At 53.5% G+C, this 23,995-nt stretch overlaps 1 protein-coding gene across 1 annotated transcript in view; it reads left to right on the top strand.

The window, feature by feature from the left end:
- The first annotated feature begins 1,767 nt into the window (after nucleotides 1-1,767).
- KCNK5 (potassium two pore domain channel subfamily K member 5) overlaps nucleotides 1,768-23,995 on the top strand; it is a 39,581-nt gene continuing 17,353 nt past the window's right edge. The window contains exon 1 of the mRNA XM_008518020.2: nucleotides 1,768-2,377. Coding sequence (XP_008516242.1) covers nucleotides 2,192-2,377 — 186 coding nt within the window. The 5' untranslated portion in view covers nucleotides 1,768-2,191. The remainder of the gene's footprint in view (nucleotides 2,378-23,995) is intronic.

Here is a 23,995-nt window from a genome sequence, read left to right as displayed (position 1 = left end):
CTTTATTTTCTTAGGAAGAGAACACGGACTGGAGGTGGAAGAGGAATGGCAGAGGATTTTCCAAACAAAGAGAGCCTGTGGCCTCTCAAACTGCCCCCACCCCACGCTGCATGAACTGTTCACACCACAGCCCCTGACTTTCTCCATCCAGAGAGGGGGGATGTGGGACAGAAGCCTGGTCTCTGTACCAGCTGAGGGCTGGGGCATGGGACTGCAGAGTTTGGTGCAGGGTGGGTAGGAGGCGGGCAGAGGTTAGAGAAGAGGGGGCTCTCTGGGGTGGGCGAGGGACGTGGCTGGGGAGTGGGTAGTCCCCAGAGGGAGCCACTCCAAGACCTTGTTGAGGGGACTTAGCTCCCAGAAGGACACAAACATAGTACCATAAAGGAGAGACAGAAACACCTACAAACCCAGATCAGTCCCCCAAACCTGCATGCCTAGCCCCTTCCATCCAGCCTCACCAGAGATACCCAAGTTCCTGGCCCCCCACCCCCAGTAAAAATGGCCCTAACTCATGACACCTGAGCAAAGATCCTCCCTTCCCATGAGGAAAAAAAATGGCCTTGGCCAGGGGACAGTGCCCGGGGACTCAGCCCACTGCTGCCTCTGCCCCGACAGAAACAGGAGAGCATCAGGGCCAGCCCTTAGTGCAGAGCGCTGGAGGGAGCGTGCCCCTCCAACTTCCTGCCGTGGCTGGTGGAGAGACTTTGAACAAACGAACCCACCTGAGCTTCAGTTTCCTCGCTGCGAAGTGGGTATAATGATAGGTCCTGCTTACAATACACGGAAAGGATGCCGTATCGCTGGGGTTTTATCCACACTCAGTAAATGGTAGCCAAGTGAGGGAGACATATCCTGGGTGTGTGTTTTTGACAAATTCATTTACCCCTTCATTGCACAAACGTTTGTTGAGTGTCTACTATACCACAGCCACTGGGGATATATTGTTGAACAATCCAGACTCCCCACCCTCCTAGCTGAGCTTCGTGTGTGTGTGTGTGTGTGTGTGTGTGTGTGTGTGTGCGTGCGCGCGCGCGCGCATTGGGGAGTGGGGGGCGCCAAACAGAGTAAACCAGAGAAATAAAGTTATATAGTATATTAGAAGGAGTTTAGTGCTAGGAAGAAAACAAGGCCAACGGGGGGATAAGGAGCGTGCGTGGAGGGGGTTGCAATTTTAAACAGGCTTGGGAGTACGAAAGAGGTCAAGTGTTCCCTGTAGTTACAGTGCGGGGGTGGGGGGAGGAGGCTGGAACAGTGCTGCCTCCTTGGAGCACGTGGGGATATGGGGGGTCTCCCCAGGCCAGGTGAAAAAGGGGCGACAGGGAGTCGCGCCTTTATGGCTGGATTAGTTCCTGACATCCTCTGATTTTCTACAGCTTCTCCAGTCCCTTTCTAATCTCCTTTCCCCAGACTTATAGGAAGGTGTGTGAGACAGAAAGAGACTGAGAATCAAGCTTTCTTGGCAGAAACATCAGTAAGTGAAAATTGAATTATAATGAAAATACCAAGAGTAATAACTTCCTGACCTCGGTCATCAGGTACACACTCAGTTAATGCACCAGCGCTAGTAACGGACGCGACTCTCAGAGATCGCAACCCCCGGGGCCCTGCGGGGCGCGCAGCCTCCCCTGGCGGCAGCCCCGGGGGCGCGAGCGCACGGAGCACGGAGCTCGGCCCAGCACGCGCCGGCCGCGACTCCGGGGCGGGCCGCGGGGCCTGCGCGGGGCGGGGCCTGCACGGGGGCGGGGATGGCGGGGCGGGGCCTGCGGCGGCCCCTCCCCCGGGAGGGGGTCGACACCGGCGGGCAGCGCGCGCTGGGCGCGGGTTAAAGAGGCGCGCGGAGGCGGGCGCGGCGCACACTGCTGTGGCGCGCGGAGGGGTGATCCACGTGTCTCCCCGGAGTCCGGCCCACAGTTCACCCAGCTCTTTTCGCCCCGCGATTCAGGGCTTCCCCTCGGCCCCCTGGGTGTCCGCCCGCCCCCGGCCCGAGTGAGAACGGCCCCACACAGTTCCCCGCGCTCAGTGGACCAACTTGGCGGAGCAACTTTGTCCCGGGAGCGGCGCCGGGGGGACGGGACACTGCGCATGCGGAGCTCCAAATTCAAACAGCTGTTCCCAGAGGCTGGAGGGCGGGTGGATCGGGAGCCGCTGGGGCTAGGGGAGGCTTTCTCGAGGAGGCGGCCGCTCCGGAGCCATGGTGGACCGGGGCCCTCTGCTCACCTCGGCCATCATCTTCTACCTGGCCATCGGGGCGGCGATCTTCGAGGTGCTCGAGGAGCCGCACTGGAAAGAGGCCAAGAAAAACTACTATACGCAGAAACTGCGTCTGCTCAAGGAGTTCCCGTGCCTGGGACAGGAGGGCCTGGACAAGATCCTGGAGGTGAGCCGCCGCCGTACCCCTACATGCACCTGAAGCTGGCTGGAGCTGTGGGAGTGCGGAAGGGAAGCCTCTCAGCTTTGGACGACCCTCAGTCCCTGTGGGTGGTCCTGGGGATGACAGGAGAGGATGTCTCACTATGCGTCTGGCTGCTGGGATCTCTCGTTCCCCGGTGGACACGGGAGTCACCCACGCGCCGAGACTCTTTGGAACCCAGTTTGTCCAGAGAAGAACTTAGGGTTGATCTCGCGGTGAACCAGGCCCCGCGGGGGCTCGGTGTGGGTGTGCGGGTACCTCCCTCCTTAGAGGGAGGCTGTGGGGCAGATAAAGGCGTTTATCTTTCCTTGGAGACGTTCCCGGAGTTCGGGAGCCCAGTCGGTGCCACCCCGTCGCGTCACCACCTCCCAGCTCAGGGGCCGGTGCCGCGCCCGCCCGGCTTTTCTTCGGGACCCTGAGCCCGTCGGAGTTGCGGGAGGGTCCCCCAGCCCCAGGCTGAGCAAAGAACCCCGCCCCGCAGGGCTCGGGGAGGGCGTGCGGGGCTCTGTCGGGCCTGAGCCCCCGGGCTGGGGCTGGGGCTGTGGGCTGGAATGTTCGGGACGGGCTCAGGCTTCCGGGAAGACTTATCTCGCGGAGACATCCCTTAAGGGCTTGGAGTTAAATTTTGTGAAAGTAGCAGGTTGAACAAAAGAATAAAACCCAGGGAGTCCCTTTTTGGGGGAAAAGGAGAGGTTGTGCAGAGTGGAAGGTGGTGGGGAGAGTTTCTCGTCCACCTTGGCATTGGGAACCTCTTATCTTCTGGTTCATATGCCCTATGGATGGCATTGACCTCACTTGGATAAACTGTGGGGCTGACCTTGGGCCAGTTTGGGAACCGAGGCCTTCTACTCCAGTTTCTGCAAGGCTCTTAGCCTCAACCACCCCACCCTTCTTGGCCTACGCTAATGACTTCCACCCAGTGGACAGACTAGGATCTGGGTAAGAGCCTGTAGGGGCTCTAGATTGTGAGGTAGAATAGGGGTAGATCTCTTGGGGTGAAACATACCAGAAAGGAGGTTTGATGAGAAACAGCATTTAATCTACACCAGCCCCACACTACTTTATGTCTGTCTAGTTGTCCCCATTTTTCCAGCCCCAGTTTCTCCATAGGTAAAATGGGAATGAACCCATCTTCATCCGTTTGTCCTGCCCCAGACTGTTGGAAGGTAGAAAGCATTGGAAAACATGAAGATGTCTTAGATGTCTTGCCTGTGGCACCCCATTTTTGTCCCCAGGTCAATGGACACTCACACGAATGAGCATATGGGTGCCCACCAACAGCCGGGCACATGAAGACTTGTCTTCTCAGGGGCCGGTGGAAGGGGAGCTTGGTTTTCGTGGGGAGAGCCTGGGTCCTGGAGCAGTTCCCGGGGTGGGGGCGGTGGGAGGTGAGGTTGGTGGGGAGGATGAGCTTCAGAAGGTAGTTGAGCGGGTTCGCTCCTCACAGCTGGAGTTGTGGGATGAAGCCGTTGCCTGTGGATGGGTGTCTGCCCTGTGTGTGTGTGTTGGGGAGGGGTCACTTGATAATTTCCCTGAGGAAACAATTCCTCTGGAGAATGAGTTGTTGTTTAGTTTCTTCCAGGGCTTTGTTTAGAGGGGAAAGGGGCAGGCGGGGATGATAAAGAAACGAGCTGCCCTCGAAGTGTTTCCCTCTTCGCTGCTCCTCCGCCACTGCAGGGGAAGGAAGGAAAGAATTCAAGGCTGAATGTGGGAAAATAAACTTCAAAACACGAGGGGAAGGGAAAAGGAGGGGTTGGGCTGAGGCAGCCGGGTGCAGCTGGTGGTAGTAGCTTTGGAGGTTAGACAGCTTTCTCAAGGTGTTGGAGCAAACAGAATGCCTCTTATTTTGAGGTCCTGTTAAACCCGTCAACTATTACCCCCCAAGAGTGGGCAGGTAGCTTTTAGAAAAGGATTGGGCTTCAGGCCAGTCTGATTTGGAAATGATTATGGGCAGCCCTGCCCCATCCCCGGCACAAACCATCTCCAACTGGGCAAGTCCCCTCCCTTCATAGGAAAAACCCAAGAAACGAAAACGGACCAGTGGAAGCATTTTGCTAGTGTCACTTTTAGTCTGCAGAAAATTCTGCCTGGCGCGGCTTTCTGATCTGTGACTTGGGGCACTGCCTCAGGCCTCAGGAAATTGGTTTAAGGAAAAATGAAAACTCAAAAATCTTCTTTCCCATCTGGCTGCTTCAGCATTTTCCACCTGAGATTCTGTGTCGTCTTGCCTTTGTAAGCCTAAAACAGTCCCTCGCTAGGAATTCCTGGGGTGGGGGCAGGTTCCTGGGAAGGGTCGTTGGAAGGGAGGGGGCGCACTCTGGGTTGGGGTTTTTCTTAACACTGGAAGTTGTATCTGTGCTTTCATATGCATGAAAGAGAGTTAGCACACCTTTAGATCTTTAGATCTTTGGAAATAGTCCTGAGTTGTCAGGCGCTTCCTCCCTGTTCAATTGTGGTTGAACGGGGGCGGACTTTCAAATGCTCAGCACGCTACCAGCCCTGGACCACGTGATCGCCCTCCTTCCTGCCTTCAGAACCATCTTGAACCCTTGCTCTCAAGCCTTGTTCCACCAGGTGTTGGGTGACCCACTCCCCCTGCCTGTTCCGAAATTGCAGAGGCTCCCAGAAGTGGGGTTAAGCGTTGACTGAGCACCTTGTATGTTGGGCGTTGTGGGTGGTATCTGCACTTTTATGAGAGAGGGCACAGGCTGGTTTTGCCATCTGTCTTGGCCATTTACCCACCAAACCATTTAATTTTGCCTCTCTTTCCTCATCTGCAAAATGAGGCTCTGGTGAGGGCCAAGTAGAGCGTTAGGCTGGAGGTGTATGGAGCAAGCACATAGCCCTCGCCAGCATTTATTGCGCACACGTTGACCAAGGCAACTTGCCAGGTGCTTTACCTGCGTTAGTTAAGGTACTCTTTACTGCAGCCTTATGTATTCAGATAAGGAGACCGAAGCTCAGGGAAGGTAAAGTGGCCTTGGTGACACGGCAGGAGGGCGCCGCCTGGGTGGGGAATGGGGCAGTCTGCCTCCAGAGCCTGCTCTTTGGGTGCCCTTGCCCTCCCTCTGGGGCACGTGCACCTGTTGAATGGCTGGCCTGTAAGTGAGCTGAGTACATTGGTTCAGCTGGACTCTGCTCTGCTGGGAAATTCTGTTTTCTATCTCCCCTAAAACGGCATTGGCACGTGGGCTTCCCCGGCGTTCCGCCTGGCTGAGCGCCACCTCCTCTGTTACTGAAATGACCAGCCGTCCACCCCACCCCACTATTCCTATGGAAGCACAAAAAAGCAGAGGGTTGAGGTACAGGGGAGGAATGAACCTCTCAGCCTTTACCCCTGGTGTGCAGTGATCAACAGGAAGGATTTGAGAGCCCACCATGCCCCAGGGCTTCGAATAAGCACTTTACATACTTTCTTATTTTAATTTAATCTTACCAACCACCCCCTTTTATAGATGAGGACAATGACACTTGAAAAGATGATGTAACTTGCCCAGGATCATAGAGTGCAGGGTCAGGTTTCAAATCGAAGTGTGTTGTATTCCAAAGTACATGGGAATTAGTCAGCAAGCATGTATTAAGCACCTACTGTGTGCCAGGCACTGGGCAAAACACTGGGAGTTCAAAGATGAGTTAGACACGGCTGGGCTCAGACTGGCTGCTGGGGAGAAGGATCAATAAACCCACCATGACAGGATAGTTTGTGAGGCACCCCCAGAGGAATTCAGGAGGGCTTCTTAATGAGGGTCCCCAGGTCCAGCCTAAGGAGTCAGGGAGGGCTTTCAGGAGGAGGTGACCTCAAGCCACAGTGGGGTTTTGGAATTACCAGGGTTTAGCAAGGAAAAGAAGGGGGAAGAGAGTGGGGTGTTGCTTTGTGCTGTGGCTTTTGGGGGTGCAATAGGGGTCACCCCAGGCCCTGCCCTCCACTGGGGCCCCCATCCCTAACTGGGTTTTCCTGACTGCTCACGTAGCTGACCAGTTCCCAGAAGCCTCTTGGATCCTGCTGGCCTCCTTGCCGCTAAGCTCCAAACTGCGTTATCCTCTCCGGAGATTTTCCAGGTCTGCCAGACTTCTCTCCTTTCATTTCCTGGACCCTTCCTACTCTATACACGTTCCAGTCTACAGTAGTGAGGCCAATTCCCATTTTGAGGTTCTGACATCCTGTTATTCACACCAATCCTCCTCCTAAAATTTGAAAAATATAACCATGGATTATGTGGTAAAATTACATCTGACCAAAATGCTTAGAACAGGGCGTGTTAATTGGATATTTTGGAGAATTGAGGGTTAACATGAAAACCTCTTTTGTTTCAAGCCTTGGTGAAAATTGTAAAGCGCACTGGTCCACTTAACTGCCTTTGTAAGTAAAGGGAACACAATAGATCTTTTGATTATCCAGGATTGTGGAGCCTCCACGTCATTAGTTTGAACTTGAACTTTCACGTCTAGGACTGCAGAAGTGGAAAGTGGAGAAGTTGAGCTTTTGAGAGGAAATGGAAGAAAGAGGTCCCTTCCTAATGGCTCGCTTTCTTATTTATGTTCCACTCAAAGTTGAGGGCAGCCAAAAAAAAAAAATCTCAAATCGATAAATCTGCCTTAGTTAACTGCTCTGGTTAGAGTTTTAGCAGTTAAAGTGAATTTTTATTGAATCGTTTTGAGAGGTTTACTAGAGCCCTTAGGATGATTGCAGATGGATGGCATGGTAATAGAGACTTAGCCAGAATAGAAATTAGCAAGTGTTGAAAGGTTCTAGTGGGGGTGGGGGGGAGTCTTATAGAAGCGGGTACAAGGGAGGTGATGACTGTTGTTTCTAGGTATTTTCCTGGGGTTTTGCCATATTTATCATCTGGCGTTTAAAAGAAACACAATCTTCCAGTTGTGGGTGCTGTGCTTGGCTGGCTCTGACCTCAGGTCAAGGGCTTTCATCTTGAACTTGGCTGTTCGCTGTCATATTAGGCTAGCCCCTGAACTCGATGTGTGTGGTGGGGTGAGGGTAGGGAAGTACAAGGCTTTGGGGAGTAGAGGAGCCAGGCTCCTAAGACGGAACCCCCAAGAGAGTCTTTGTACAAATTGGTATGCTAGATCCAGTGGTGGGACAAGAATTGATGGGCCAGAACTGGGTGACACAGAGAGGCCAGGTGATGTGGATGACTATGGAAAAGTATGTGAAATAAGTTCACCTCCTTCTGATGTTCCTTTTAGGGAGTGGAGAAGGTAGAGGTTAATGTCTTCGGAGATTTCACTGAGTGTCCCCCTGGACTCTTGGAATAAGGCAGAGGAGCCCTGACTGGTCCGTCCTCCCCAGGCCTGGGTTGGCATGGATAGAGAGCATGCTGCCCTTAACAGGGATCTCTCACCAGCTGCCACTCGCCTCACCCAGTGCAGGCCCCCTGCTGTTGCTGAAAGACCCACCATCCAAGCAGTGTCTGTGGTTATGGGGTGGCCCCTGCAGGCATGCCATAATGTTACCCTCATAGGCTGTTTAGAACAGTGCTGGGCACATAGTGAGCGCTCATTGTGTTAGCTGCCACTGCCACCCCTCCTCCCAGATATCCCTACTACGTGATGGGGCCATCCACGCACGAGTGTGGCTCACATAGATTCAGGAAGACCTTCCTAGAGCAGAAGAAATGTCAACCAAAGTTTTTATTGTTGTAAAAAAACATATAAGAAGGAGCCGGCCCTGTTGCCGAGTGGTTAGGTTCACGCACTCCACTTTGGCGGCCCGCGGTTTACTGGTTCGGATCCTGGGTGCGGACCTAGCACCGCTCATCAAGCCGTGCTGTGGCAGCATCCCGCATACAAGAACTAGAAGGACCCATGGCTAGGATATACAACTATGTACCAGGGCTTTGGAGAGGAAAATAAAAGAAAGGAAGATTGGCAACAGATGTTAACTCAGGGCCGATCTTCAAAAAAACAGAAGAAAGTTTACCATCTTCGCCATTTTTAAGAGTACGGTTCAGTAGTGTTAAGTATATTCACATTGTTGTGAAACAGATCTCCAGAACTTTTTCATCTTGCAATACAAATTCTATACCCATTAAACAACTCTCGTTTCCCTCCTCCCCCAGTCCCCGTGACCACCATTCTGCTCTGTTTCTGTGAATTTGACTGCTTTAGATGCTTTATAAGTGGAATCATACACTATTTGTCTTTTTGAGTAAAATGGTGCAGTCCCTATGGAAAACGGTATAGAGGTTCCTCAGAAAATTAAAAATGGAACAAACGACTATATGATCCAGCAACCCCACTTCTGACTATACAGCAACCAAGTTTTTAAAGAGCTAGACAGAGGAGGAGGGGATGGTGAATCTTTCTCGCCCACAGCCCTTGGGGAAGTGTAAAACTTCGAGCTGGTCCTGGGCTGCGGCCACAGGGCAGAGAGGTGAGGGTCAGATGACGAAGCCGCTGGGTTTAGCCAAGGAATTTGAACTCACTAAATTTTTGCAATTTTCAAGTCGGGGAGTGAACGGCATTTCAGAAAGTTTCATCGTCTCTCACAGCCGTTTGCAACTTAAAAGTGGAATATTCTCCTCTAAATTAATGGCGTTTCTGTGCATTGATCCCTTTACCCCGTGGCTGTTCTGATAAGGACGCCTCCTCCTCTTCTCCTTCTGACATAATGGAATGTGTGCTTTTCCACCAAAGCCCACAGAGCTTACAGCCCCCCAAGGAGCCCACCCACCCTCCCTCACATCCCAGCTTTCAGTTAGGGCGCCTCTCTCTTCTGTTCTTCAGAGCTGGGTCCCTGTCCCTGCTGAAGACACAGCCCCGCCCAGTGGATGACCTTCCCAGATTGTGCCTTAGTTGCCCCTTTATGTAAAAGTGGGCGTGATGTGCTCCAACTCTCTTAACAGCTGCCTGGGGCCTCTAGGCTTTTTGTGAGGAGTTAACCCGGTCCCCCAAACCTCAAGAGAGACCTGGGCAAAGTAAGGGTGGGGTCACAGAAGGATCCCTCCCTACCACCTATCATTTCTGTGTTTGCTGAAGCCTCAGAGGCCAAAGGGGGCTTTAGCCCTCAGGATCTTGGTCTAGCTGGGGAGAGAAAACGGGGCCTCCCTGGTGAAACGAGGGGAGATACGGTCCTGGTGCTGAGTGATGGGTTGCAGATGGAAGAGGCTGGAGAGTTGGATGAGGGTCAGAGGGCTTCGGAAGATTCAGTTCCTGTTTCCTGAGGCCTGTAGAAACCCCTGGCCTGTGGGCGATCTCGCTTTGAGCAAAACAAGGTCCCTGCCCTCAGGGAGCCCCTAATCTAGAGAAAGAAAGGTAAGGAGCTGTTACCTGAGTGACGTTGATAAGTGTTCCAAGTGCGTACCATGGAGATAGATGTCTGCTCTTGAACTTAAAGAAGGGGGAGTGTGAGCTAGGATCGAAGGATGAGAGGTGTGAGTAGCAGACCCTGTGAGTGTCCCTACTATGTGCCACACATTGGGCTGATTCTTTACTTCTGTTTCATTGAACCAGTCCTGTGGGTGAGATTCTGCTCCCATTAAACAGAAAGCCAGAGCCAGGGGACATGCCTGAGTCTACATGGCTAACTAGAAGCTGGGATGCATCCCCGCTCCTGACTCAGAGCCTTGGGTCCTATCCATGAGTGGAGGTCGAGCCACCAGATTGGGGTGCCTGGAGTGCGCAGGAAGTTGGGGTAGGGGAGGGAGATGCCAGCTAACAGTTATTGAGCACTTGCTTAACCTCAGACTGCAGGAACTATTTTGTGCATCATCTCATGAATCTTCAGAGCAGCCTTCTGCAGTTGGTACTCTTACCGCCACTACCTCATGGTGGGAGCAACAAAATATGGACCATAGACGTTCAGTAACCTGCCCAAGGTCGTACAACTGGGAAGTGGAAGAACAAGGATTTGAACCCAGAGCCCACCCTCTGAACCATTCTGCTCCATATGAGGCTGCATTGAAGGTGGAAAAAACAAGGAACAAAGACCTAGAGGTGGGAAAGTGCAGGGCATGGGTGGTTTCTTCAGAGCCTTAGCATGTATGGGACAGCTTTCGGGACGCTTCCTTAGCTGTGTGACCTTGAACAAAAGTCAGTCTCTGCATCAATGAAGTGGGATAATAGTATAGCATCCCCCTCATGCCCACAGAATCCGTGCAAACACACTAGACAGAGTGCCTGGCACGTGCAACCAGTGACTTGCTATGTATTAGCGAGGTGCTGTTTCTGTACCCCATCTCTCTGCAGGGCCCCTGCTCCTGACACCCACTTCAGGCCCACCATGTATTGAGCTCTTAACCTGGAGATAGAGACAAGGATGATAAAACCCACCAGATCTCTCCTAGTGAAGTCACTCGTCATTTTCCATTTCCTGCAAACCCTCATTTTCCATTTACCCACAACCCTCCCCCCGAAAGAGTTAATAGTCAGCATCTGAAAATATGGAAGGTTTACTTCTTCCCTACCAGCTGGGCCCTGCTCCCTGCTCTTGGAAAAAAGGGCAAGGCTTTCTCTGCTCAGTCCTGGCTTGTCCCAGGCCTTGGTTAAACCTTTTCCCTTCTGGAGGACTCCTGGGTTCAGATGGCCTCATGGGTGTCCTCCCTGGAGGGTGGTCACGCAGGATCTGGGGACAGAGTTATGCCCTCCTTGGGGGCAAACAACATCCATCTCCCCTCTCAGAGGGCCCTTTGTAGTTAGGTCCCTTTGATTGGCTTTGAAATGTACATTCTATTTTTCCTCTCCTCCATCTAAATATTTGGGTTTCCTGCCAAAATATTTAGGCAGGATTGTGTACTTCTGGTGTTGTCACCTCCCATGGCCTACTGTAATCTGGCTGCAATTGCTTAGCTGGGTCCCTCCTGTGAGAGAGAGGCTTACCCCCAAGGCTAGGAGAGAAGCCAAGTGAGGCCCTTTGTTGCAGGGCCACTGCTAGCTCCTGTAGCCTGGTGGCTAGCGCTGTGGGCTGCTGGGGGCCTTGTCCTTGTACACAGTTGAGCTCCTCCCTGTGTCTTTGTGGACCCACGCTTGGGGCTGGGACCTGTGTCTAAACAACTCTGTAGGGAATAGCTGATTCTAACCTGGGTTCTGATTCTCCCTACAGTACTGGTCTGTGCTGTGTGAGCCCAATTTCACCTCTCTGGACTCCACTTCCTTTGAGTAAATTCATCCATTCATTCAAGAAGGCTTGGAGCGCCTGTTAAATTAGGCCCAGCGAGACTGCAGGAGCCCTGCATGGGGCCATGTCTCCCATCCTTGGCCCTGTGCACCCAGGCGTAGCCCACAAGACATGCTCAGTAAGCGTGTGAGTTTTAGTTGACCACTGACTTGCTCAGACAGTGTCCGTTGGGCCCTGGGTGCCCGGCGGTGTACCTGGCTGTGAGGGGGACCCCAAGAGCCATGTGGACCTTCAGGTTGGAAGTCCAGTCAGGAGGGCCCAAGCCTCTTAGAAGGTCAAGGCAGTCACCTGGGTGGATTGAGGCAGGCCCAGACTCTGGCCCCTGGTCTCCTAGGCTCCAGATCATGACAAGGACAGGGGGAGTGCCATTATCAAAATTTACTCCCACTTCCCCTTCAAGCCACTTGAGGTGAGGCCATGTTGCCTGATGGTTAAGACAGGCTTTCAAGTCCCACTGCCTTTGCAAGCCATGCAACCTTGAGCACACTGCTTCATTGGAAAGTGGGAGTAATATTACCCGTCTTGTTGGGAGTGAAGATAACCGGAGAAAAATGCCGGTAAAGCTCACCGCAGCTTCCAGCTCCAAGTTAACCTTTAAAACCGCCTTATTGTTATCTTCTCCCTTTGAAGGACTTTGCAGAATAAACAGCTCTCCCTCTCTGGGTCTGTTTATCTCCAGGAACCCCCGTCTCTGCTCCCCTCCGCCCCTTGTTTCATAAATTCTTCCTAAATTCCTTTCCCCTGGGATTAACAAGGCCAGTCAGCGTGAGCGTGTTTGGCAGGTCTGTCCTTCACACTGGGCTAGGTGCTGGAGGCGAGCTGTGGTTTCTGCTTTCAAGGAACTTGAGACAGAGCAAATACCCAGGCCTTCCTCCAGCAGCTGTTTCCTAAGCACGTACTATGTGCCCAGATCTGTTAGAGGCTGCTGAAGAGAACAGGCCCGTCCCTGCCTTTTGGGGAGTGTCTTCAGACCACGTACTGCGGAAACCGACAGGGTGAGTGGACGTGCTGGGGGGGAAACAGCACCCCCCTGCCCCTTCCTTGTGGAAGCTGGTGTTTGATCTTCAGAGCCTTTGCAGGAGGAGCAGGAGGAAGGCCGGGCTGTTTGCAGGGGAGAAGGGCGTGTCCCAGCTGGTACCTCCTTTGGCATGACGAGCCTGCACTGGGCTTTTTCTAAAACCCCATGGCCCACCCCAGATGGCACCCCCTCCACATCTGACCGAGGATATTGGCCCCAGGGGATGGAGCAGGAGTGTTGTATGGTGTTGCCTGGGTGACCTCAAAGAAGCTCGAAGAAATACAGGCTTTGCACGCTTGGAGCCCCACCTTTAGTCTTGCCACGGATCTGTGCACACGTGTTCATTGGAGGTACCTTCCGGTGACCTCTGGGCCTTACTCTGTGAGGTCTGGCAGCAAGACGCCATCCCATTTGCTGGATGGCAAAACCAAGGCCTGGCGAGGAGCCAGGGACACCGTCTCTAGAACCAAGCTCGGGTTACACTACCTTGGCTCACCCAGGTCCAGAGCCTTTCTTCCCTGAGCCGTCTGTCACCCTACCTTGAATCCCCTTTTAAATCAAAACCTCGATGGCGTTTTGAGGGGCAGAGCACTTAGTCTCCTTACACTAAATTGGCCTGCTGGATTTCATAACCTGCCGCAGCACACCCCTTCCTGTGATCTTGAGCGCCAGCTGCCCCACCCACTAGTGAGTTTTTCTGGGAAAAGAGGTGAAAGGTGAAATTGTGGTGAAATTGCAGGCTCAGGAGGGAGGATGTTTTTTTGGGGCCATGCAGAGCCTGGAGCAGAAATGACCTGATGCTTCCCCAGGGAGTTTCCCCATCACAGGACCCTGCTCCCTGTGTGTTTGCGCCCAAGAAGCTGTTGTTGGCTGCTTTCTCCGGAGCCTGCCTTGGAGGCTGGCAGGGGGTGGCTGACAGAGGGGAGGAGGGTCAGGCTCTGGGCACCTCTCCTGGCAGCGAATCATAAAATGTGAGGTTGCAGGGAGCTTAGTGGTTATCTGACTGGCCTCCCTTTACAGCCCTGGAGCCAAGGCCCAGACCTTGGGAGGTTATGTAATTTTTCCAAGGTTACTGTGCTTACCAGGGGCGGGGGAAGTACAATAAAGGAGTAATTAGAGCTAAGTGGGGCAATTAGGGAAGGCTTCTTGGAAGCAGTGGCCACTGAGGTTGGTTAAAAGGTGATTGCCACATCTCGAAATAGGTCTCTTGGTCCCTACCACAGCAGTCAGGGGTCCCAGTAGAGTCAGATCGGGACTCCCCCAACTCAGAAAACCCTCAGCAGCTTCTCCCTCAGACGAGGAGCCAAGGTCCTCGCAGTGGCCCAAGTGATTTGGACTCTGCTATGTGTAGTCTCGCCTCTTTCTGGACCCCTGCCCTTGACTTCCAGCTGGCCTCCTTCCAGACAGGAGGCCATCTCCTGAGGGCGGAGAGGCGTTCTCAGAGCCTGCACACTCATAGCGAGTTTCAGCTTTTACCAAGAACTCCAGGTCTCAGTCTACTGATAACGTAAATGACTCTGGGGGTGGTGGCAATGGAGGCGTAACGACAGCCACGCGACAGTAGTAACAGTAGCTGACACTTGGTGAAGGCGGGGCCACACCACATCACACCGACTCCCCAACAGTGGTAAGACAGGTGCTGTGGGAACCTCATTGTGCAGACAGGGTAACTGAGGCAGAGACATTAAACAATTTAGTCAAAGTCGCATAGCCAGTTAGTGGCCTGAACCCAGGCCTTCTGGGTCCAAGGCCAGAGCTCTGCAGTGACCTCTCATGTAGACTCTGTAGGGTCCTAACTTAGCACCAGTGACCCTGATCTTGCTAGGCTCCCAGCATTCCTTGGGACCGGCTTTCTACTTGGGCCTGTGGGCTCCCAGCCACCCAGGAGCGCCCCGAGCGTGCTTGCTGGCCTTCGCTGAGCACTGCTCTCTTCAGCATCATGGGTTCTGACACCACTGTTTCCTGACCACATTGACATATAGGCTTGTTTGCTATTTTCAGCGTGAAAAGTTTTAAAGCAAGAAAACCTGAGTTATGTATGTAGGTGCCACAGCTCAGAGTTGGGGCTGTCAGCTCTGTCCCTGGCCTCAGCTCCTTTCCCTCATCGTCCTTACAGATCTAACAGGCCCCTGACCCTTCACTGCAGGGTTTGTGGGTCACGGGACCTGGAAACTGAGCCCTCAAGAATCAAGGAGCTGGAGGGGGAGGTACAATAGCCTCTTGGCTGTGGGGTTCCTGTCTGCGTCCCCACATTACCTGCCACCTCCCTGGCAGCTAAACCCACATTTGTGACACATGCCCTGCGTGGCTTCCCCAGGGCTAACTGCCAGCAGGACGGTTGGTCTGCACCTTGGGAGGGAAGAGCTTTTTTTTTTTTCTTTTTTTTTTTATTAATGTTATGATAGATTACAACCTTGTGAGATTTCAGTTGTACATTATTGTTAGTCATGTTGTGGGTACACCACTTCCCCCTTTGTGCCCTCCCCCCACTCCCCCTTTTCCCTGGTAACCACCGATCGGATCTCCTTGTCAATATGTTAACTTCCACCTATGAGTGGAGTCATATAGAGGGGAAGAGCTTTTTTTTAAAGATTTTATTTTTTCCTCTTTCTCCCCAAAGCCCCCCAGTACACAGTTATGTATTTTTAGCTGTGGGTCCTTCTGGTTGTAGCTTTTGGGACCCCGCCTCAGCATGGCCTGATGAGAGGTGCCATGTCCGTGCCCAAGATCCAAACTGGCAAAACCCCTGGCCGCTGAAGCGGAGCATGTGAACTTAACCGCTCAGCCACAGGGTCGGCCAGGGAAGAGCTTTAATCTTGCCTTTCTCCTGGAGTGTAAGCGTCGCCTGGATACTGCCCGCATGGCCAGGGACAGTGAGGGGCTATTTTGCAGCATGCTGAGGACTTCAGAGCAGGCCCTTTATGGACTTGAATGTTTATTTTGGCTCAGGTGCCTCTGGTGTCTAGTGTAAGGTTCTTGTTCCTCCCATGCCTCCAGGTGCAGGATGGCACCTGTTCACAGTGCCTCTGGATGAGAAAGAACTGCAGCCCCATGCCTTCCCCATAGCTCCTGTTCAAATAAAACTCTCGCCTCCCGGGTCGTGGAATGCATCCTGACAGTGTTAGCTTTGGCAGGGTGCCCTTCCCTTCTCAGCATCCCGGCCCCCTCTGGAGCCGCGGGTGGAAGGGCTGCCTCTCGCCGAGGGATAAATGCTGAGTGGGCTCAGTGGAGCAGGCTGATGCAGTAGTGTCTTGTCAGCATCCCCCCGGGGAGCAGGAAAAGGGAGGGTGTCCTCACTTTTATCAGCTTTTCAGCATCCCACCTCCCGCATCCTCCAAACTTTAGCCACAGCCCTGAGATCTACTTGAGTGGCCCAGTGAGTTGGGGACTAGAAGACAGAGCTGGGTCCTGGGCCTGGTTCAGCTGACTTGCTGTGTGACCAAGCTATATCACTGCCCTTCTCTGAGCCAAGGACTTGCTCACCAAGGCCAATTAGACACTAACTGAGTGCCAGCTGAATGCCTAGGGCTGGTTTAAGGGTTGTGGGTATTGTAAGCATTAGACATATCCCTGCCTTTGAGGTTGGGGTGGGGCCATGCAACATCTATGAAGGATTATTAAGTAGGGGTGTGGCATGTTGTAGAGGCCTAGGGGGCTCCAAGGCAGAGAAGTTGCTGCAGGCTGGGCTGCCGGGGAAGGCCCCACTGACCCTGGGCCTGCGGGTTGCCTTTCTTTGAGCCCCATTGCTCTGGGCCACGCCCCGCCCCTCCGCCCCCATCAGAGCACATTGCACTGGGGCTTCTGCCTTGTCTGCACTCCTCCCCCCTCCCCACAAGGCCTTCAACCTGTGCCACGTTGGATTCCTGACCTAGCGCTCTGTGAGAGGGTAATTATTAATGAACCTCCTGAGCCATGAAGTTATGTGTCTCTCTCCTTTGACCTCTCTCCCCCCAGCCCCCAAACCCAGAGCCAGGTCCTTTGCCTTTCAATGGGCCCACCTCCAATCTGGAAACCTCCTGTTCCTAGCCCTCCCAGTGGGGGCCCTGCCTGGACAGATTCTGCCCCCACCCAGCAAGCCCTCTGGGACTGCCCCCAGGCCTCTGCCTCTTGGGTGCGCAGTGCCCTCCTCACTGGGGACACTCTGTTCCCTATTAGGACAGGTCGATAGGTTACCTGGAGAAGTACGTCAACATCTCCCTGGGTGTGCATCTGCCTAGACCCAGGGCAGGTTCCCCAGGGCCGGGGTAGGGCAACTTGGGAGTCAGAGGGTACTTCTGGGTCATGTTCTAGAAGGTTCCACCAAGCCTACTGGGGATTCAGATTTCACAGACCTTGGTTTTGGCACACCTTCTCTTTTCAGAATGCCCCGGGGCTGAGAGCTGCATGTGGTCCAACCCCTAGTCTCTACTTGTGCTGTGTTGGGGTCGTTGTGTACATATGTTAAAAGTTCTCCTTCCTGAGGCATTTCCCATCTGTGTACATGCTCCTCCACACCTCTGCCCTGCTGCTCTGCACACGCGGTTTAATCCTGGCCTGTTGATTGACTTGGTGGGCTCTGGCCGGTAGAGTGGGAGACCCTCAGACAGACTGCAACGGGGACACCTGGTGCACGAGCTGCCCTGGCCCTGGGGGTGGCATGGTTTCCTGGTGCTTCAATTTGGTGTTTCTCAAAGTGGGTCTGAGCCCTGAGCCAGACTCCAAGTGACACAAAAACAGGACTAGGGGAAGCAGAGAGACTCAAATTAACGTGCATTTTCTGTTAGCATTGAGTCATAGAAACTCCACGTAAAAACGAAAGGCAGGCGGTTCTGAGTGGGAGGCAGGATGGTTAATGTCTTTTTCTTTCTCTGCCTCCCCAGTTTTCTGAAATGCTGTTGTATTGCTTTTAAAAAAATGAAATCGAGGGGCTGGCCTAGCGGCATGGCAGTTAAGTTTGCATACTTTGGCAGCCCAGGTTTCACCACTTCAGATCCCAGGCGCGACCTACGCACTGCTTATCTAGCCATGCTGTGGTGGTGTCCCACATATAAAGTAGGGGAAGATGAGCACGGATGTTAGCTCAGGGCCAATCTTCCTCACCAAAAAGAGGAGGATTGGCAGCAGATGTTAGCTCAGGGCTAATCTTCCTCAAAAAAAAAAAAAAAAAGAAATTGAATTTTCTTAAATGGTAAGATGTAAGCATATATCATCAGCCACTTCTACACTGGCCATTTTTAATATACAAGGGACACAAAGCATAGATAAACATGGTTTTTACAGACCATACTCTGAAAACTGGTATCACTTCTGTAATTGCTAAACAGTGTGTTAGCTGCTGGAGCGCTGACTTCTGGGCAGTAGTGCTGTTGAACAATTTGAGGGGAAGGCTCTCAAAATCTGGGGAAACTAGGTGGGCCTTTGGTCTGCAGACCAAGAAGTTTGAGATTGGACACAGGAGCCGACCGTCCCCCGAGAAGAGTGTGGTTCCCTAGGAGAGGCCTGACAGAGCCAGGGGAGCCCCAGTGGTTGTACCCAGTGTTGGGGTCAGTGTCCCCTGTGAGGGAAGGCGTCCTCCAGAGGCCCAAGGACAAGTATTGTCTTGGCCTCTGCTTGCATCCACCTCTTCCAGGTCCTACAGGAGCCCAAGAAGATGTTGTCCTGCCTGTCAGATCGACAACACAAGCACAGGCAGGGTTTGGGACAGCCCAGGACCACGCGTGCAATTCAGAGTCAGAGTGTGCTGCAGACCACGGCCCAAGGCTTGGGTGAACCCCAGGGTCCAGGGAAAGGCAGACCCTGCCTAGGGGAGCATTTGGGTAGCATGTGCTGTTGTGTTTGACTCTGCATCTGTATAGTCATCACCACCCACACGTTGCTAATTAATTTTATTTTAACATGATAGTCCTAATTATTGTGGCTGTTTCGTTTTAAATTAAAATTAATAAAATTAAAGTTTAGTTCCTCAGTCACACTGGCCACATTTCAAGGGATCAGTAGCCACGTGGGACTGCTGAGATAGAGAACATTCCAACAGCACAGTTCTATTGGACTCTGGGGAGTGTTGATAGGAATCTGTTGAGGTTTTGATTGGCATGCCTGCTTCTCTCAGTGCCTAGTCAAATTCCATTCCTGCTCAAGGTGGGAAAGGGGAGAGCTGGCTCAGCAGCTTGGGAGTGGGGAGGATGATGCACCAAGAACCCGCAGGAAGGGGTTTTCCTGTTCCACCAGCCAGGAAACTTGCAGGCTCTTCTGAGGTGAGAACACCTACTGGTCTGATCTGAAGAAAGCGCGAGTCTTACAGAGGCCTGTGGATTGTCTTACCCTCTCAGTCCCATCAGACTCAGATGAGTGTGTATTTGGCGGGAGGGTGACTCCAGGTGTCCCAAACCCAGTGTCATCACTCAGCTTTGGCTCCCTTTGAGGTGGGACCAGGCTGTAGAAAGAGTCATTTTTCATGGATCTCCAACTTGTCGCTCAGAGTCTCCAGGTTCCTTCTAATTGCCTGCTCCAACCCCAGCCCCCAGCCCACCAGTCTGCAGTGAAGCATCAACACGTCCCCAGTCCTTGGAAATGCATCCCCAGTTCTAAGGAAAGCCTGTTCCTTAAGGTTCAGGGTCACTGGTCGGGTCAGTCTGCTGGCCACATGGGTACATCTCCCCTCTGGGATGAGAACTATGAACATATCATCCCACTACAAATCTAGAAAGAATGGAAAAAGGGGGTGACTGACGAAACTTGCAGGAGTTTTCCAGGTTGCTCCTAGGACACGTGATGGGGGTCCTGGGCCAGGGAAGGTGGAAGACCCGAGGCTAGGGGAGCGAGGAGGGGTGAACAGTTTTCAGAGCAGGAAGCATCTGACTGGGAGTCTGCTGTGATCTAGTTCATTCATGTATTTTGAGCTCCAGTCCCCCCATCTATGTTTGGGTTTCTTGTCCTGCTTCATGCCCCATTGCTTGGACTTGAAAGGGACTGTCCTGGCCTCGCCGTTGGTTTGCCCACTGCTTTCTTGTGCTGTCTTCCACTGTCATGTAACCCCCATCTGCCCGCCTGACTCTTGTTAGACTGTGATGTCCTCCTGGGCACAGCCTGTGTCTTGTACCTTCTTGTTTTGCCCACAGTGTCAGGGCATATGGCTGCCACTCAGCAAACACCTAATGAGTCAGTCAACCCAACTTTGAGCTGCATAGTACAAGGAAAAGGTGCCCATGACTCTGGTCCCATCTTTCCTTGGGTTAAATTGGGTTTGGTGGGTTGTGGTCTGGTACCCGGTGAGATGTGGCATTTGGAGCAGGCAGGCACAGCTGTGTTTTGCCCCTCCAAAGAAAGAAATGGTCCAGGGTCCCTGTGCGGGAGTGAGGATGGAGGGAACCCTTGTCCCCTCTTGCCCCTTTGTCCCCTGACTCTCCCTGGAAGGTGACACATGGGGAGAAGGCAGGCTCTGTCCTGGAAACCCACTGCAAGGTCACTGGCTTAGCCCTTAGCAGCCCTGGTCAGATGGCCATCTTCAGCAGACTTGAGGGTGATTGGACCTCCCTGGACAAGCCTGAGAAGTGGCCACTCCAGCTGCCGCTCAGTGTGTTGGTGGGAAACATTTCCCACAGGGGGACAGGATGCAGCCACTTGAGGAGCAGGTCTCACTCCCCTGCCTGACCCTTGGGTGACTTGGAAATCTGGTGGCATTTACTTTCCTGTCTTTGAGCCTCCCCTGGCCACACTCAGTGCACGAGGAGAGCTGAGAGGAAGCCTACCCCCAGCAACACCAGGTGCTAGAAACTAGAGTTTGTAGGTCAGGAGCATCTCTAGTTTTGCCTGTGCACCTGCTTCATGCTCTTCACATTCATGTCCATCGAGCCTTTGGACCCATAACCCTGAGAACTGAGGAGACAACGCCATGCAGGCTTGTGCATCGTGTTCCTCCGTTCTCCTGGGCAGATTGAGGGCCCCCAGAGCCTGGGTGGGCGTTCGGGGGTTAAGCAGGCTTTGAAAATGCTCTTGCTTAAAATCACAGCCCTTGAGAAGGAGAGAGAGTGTGTGTGTGTCAAAGGCATGGTCTTCTTTCTGCCTCCTGCATTTCGCAACACCGCTGTCTCAGAGTCAAGATTCTCCTCCTGTGCCATCAGGAGAATTTCCATTTCCTGTCGCCCAGCCTGTTTCTGGTCCTGTGCCCCAGGTTGGGGCGGGAGGTTTTTCCAAGCCCCACACTGCCCCTCACCTCAGCCTAGCCTCTGTGCTGGGAGGGCCAGCTGTACTTTTCCATACCTTCAGCACAACACAGCTCTGTGTTTCTTCACCCTGGTCACATCCACACACCAGTCGGCTGGGATGGGAGGTGGGTGGGAGAACCTCCCTGCAGGGTGGAAAAGGCAGAGGTGGCTATGCCTGGGCTGCCCCTCTACTTTTGTGACATACCTGAGTAGCAGTGGCAGGGATGGCATGTGGCTGGGGAGGGGTGCACCAGTTGCAGATGTCAGGTACCCGCTCCTTTCCTACACTCTTTGGGGATCCTGTTTGTATGCCATCCCTGTGACCCCCAAATGGGGGCCTTGGCGGGCCCGAGCCCCTGGTGCCACTGGTGTGGTGTGAGATCTGTGTCTGACACTTGGGGCTGAGGGAGTCTGCACTTCAGAGCAAAGCAGTGATTCTGAGGTGGTCGAGCCTTGTAGACTTGGCCCTCATCTCTGATTGTGACTCAGTCTTCTGATCTGGGATCTGGGGGCTGTCGAGGCAGAGGGCTCCCCCACCCTGCAAAGAGCACCATCCATCCCCAAATGCCTGTGCCAGTTTGCCGGTCGTTCTTGTACAATTTATTCCAGAGAAGATGCAGGCCAGCTGTTGTCCATCTCCAGCTGGAGCCTGAACCAAAGGAAATGGGCTTGGCCAGCAGCCGGGGGGGATTTAGGTTAGAGTCAGACAGTAAGGAAGAATTTTGTGGCAGGTGGTTGGCCCTCAGGAGGATCCCGCAGGGGGCTTCCTGGAGAGGGATGGGGGTGGGGTCACGCGTGGAGGCTGCAGGGCCAGGTCTGGGTGGGAAGGGGTGGTCGGTAATAAACGGGGAGGGAGGTTGCCTCATGGGAGCAGAGAAACTCGGCTGCCGACCCTGGTTAGTGCAGGATTCATCCCACTGCCCAGTACCCCTTTGGGCTTTCTTATTTTAATTAGTGAAGATGTTTACAGTTAGTTCAACCATCTGGTCATCTTAAACAAATTATAGCAAGTGGCTAGGCTTAATAATCTCTTATCATCAGAACCCCAGCCTTCAAGGATGGGCAGTTACTTATTACCTGGAGGAGCTGCCAGCAACAGGTGAAGGGAGTGGGGAGAAGAGGAAGCAGGTGGGGAGGCTGCTTTCTCCCCTGGGAGTGGGGAGAGTTTGCTGGTGGTCTGGGGCACTCTGCAGGGCAAGAGGTGGGGGGATGGCTGAAATTCTCCTTAAGGGTGTGGGTGTAACCTGGAGGGATGAATGTGGCAGGGCTGGGGTTTTGTCCCATGGAGCTAGGAGTCTGGGGGTGTCAGTGGGGGAGAGTCTTGGCCTCAGATCTGCCGCAAGGAACAGAGCTGGCAGCCACCAGGGCTCAGAGAGCTTCGTGGAACAGGGCGTCGACCGTCCCACTGCTGGGGGAGCAATAAGCAAGGGCGTGCATGGAAAGACCTGCGGCCCTCAACCGTGACATCCCTCCTGGGCCCTCCCCCCTCCCACCCGCCCGCCTCCTTCCTCTGGAGTCCTCGTGGTTCCAAAGTCTGCAGGGCAGCTGACTCACTGGGCTAAGACCTGTGCGGGCTTTCGCCCTGCACACGGGTTGCAGGGGGTAGGGGGCGGTGAGGTAGGGAAAAGGCACCATCAACCTGGGCTGCCCACACCTGCCAGGGCTGCCCATCTCATCTAGTGGAGCCAGAACCCGCTTTAGCTACAACACTGGCACCCCCCTGTGCCCTGGGAGGAGTGATTATGAAAGGCATGCATCTTGGAGACTCAGTCATGCATCTGGCAAATACTGACTCTGCACGAGTGCCAGGTTCTGCTCTGGGAACAGGGGAGATGAAGTCTCTGCCTGCAGAGCTCAGAGTCTATCTGGGGGAGATAAACAGTAGGCCAGATAACAGATCCCCTGCAGACTGTCATGTGGCGATGAGTACTGTCCCATACCCTGATCTTCCAGACGGTGGTAGCCAGGAAGGAGGGCATTGCTGTCAACGGATAGCTCAGCTATCTCCTCAGCAATGGAGGCCCCAGGCAGCAGGCACAAACCCTCAGAATGGAAGTTGCCTCCCCAGCCCCCTCGTTCTTCCCATGTTCACTCTTCTGCCCAGAGCCCGTTACGGGAGCACACCCTGTATGCCAAGCACCGAGCCATGCATCATTTCACATAATCTGCACCGCAACCTGATGAAGCCTTGGTACCCCCACTTTCCAGGTATGGAAAGGTGAAAGGCCATGCCCCAGGTGACCAGGATTTGGACCCAGGTGTGTCTGCTCCAAGGCTGGGCCTTTCCCCCTCTGCCCCCATGGTGCTTGTGGAGGGTCCCAAACTTGATGTTTGTGATTTTGAAGTGGAGTAGCCATCCCACCGTGTGTCGTCCAGGCTAACGCACAGACCTGGGCTCCGGAGAAGGGGGCAGGGTGGCTGAGCTGATGATGCACCAGATTTCCTTCAGGTCATTGGCCCGGGATGGGGAGATGGACTCAGCAGTCCCCGTGACCTCCTTTGTGCCCTCTTTAAGGGCTGTTTTTAGAAACTTTGAGTGGCTGGTGACTTCCGTGTTTGCTCCTTCCACCCCACTGTGAAGTTGGGCTAACCCTAAGGCATCTCCAGGGGCTGGGGGCGGGGAACATAAGCACACACTCATCTTAAATATCAAGATTAGATTGGTGGGTGTGACTGCACAACCCTTTTATAGTTCTGTGTCACCTGTCACCTGTATCTACCTGTCTCCTGTCACCTTCCCTGCTCCAATTTGGTTGGCATTTCTTAGTCCCATCCTAGGATGGGGTTGGATGGTCTGGCTTTTTGGTGGAAGGGCCCTCAGCTGAGACTCAGGGGCCTTCTGGCTGGTTCTTCTCTGTGCTTTGTCATCAGCTTGCTGTGTGACTTCTACCATGTCACATGCCCTCTCTGATTGGTTTCCTCAGCTACAAAATGGGAATAGCAATATCCATTTTGCCTGTCTTCCCTACAGGGTCATGAGTCTCAAATGAGATTAGGAACAGAGGAGCGCTAGGTATGAGAGGTACCTGATGAATGTGGGGTTCTGGCAGGGAGGAGGGAGATGCCGACTCAGTGCTCTCCTTAGCCTTGTTACAGAGGAGTTGAATGGGGCCCAGAGAGGTTTGCCTGGAAAGGACAACAAGCCAGAAGCCAAATCTTATGCAGGGACCTCTCTGTCCTTAGTGACTCCCACCCCTGTGGGGAAGGAGAGAGGCTGTTCTGCCTGCTTGGCATGTTTGAGGGGTCCTGGCTGA

The sequence above is a fragment of the Equus przewalskii genome, chromosome 19, assembly GCF_037783145.1.
Source record: "Equus przewalskii isolate Varuska chromosome 19, EquPr2, whole genome shotgun sequence".
NCBI lineage: Eukaryota > Metazoa > Chordata > Mammalia > Perissodactyla > Equidae > Equus > Equus przewalskii.
The sequence above is the reverse complement of the archived record's forward strand: the minus strand, read 5'-3'. Positions and strand labels throughout refer to the sequence as shown.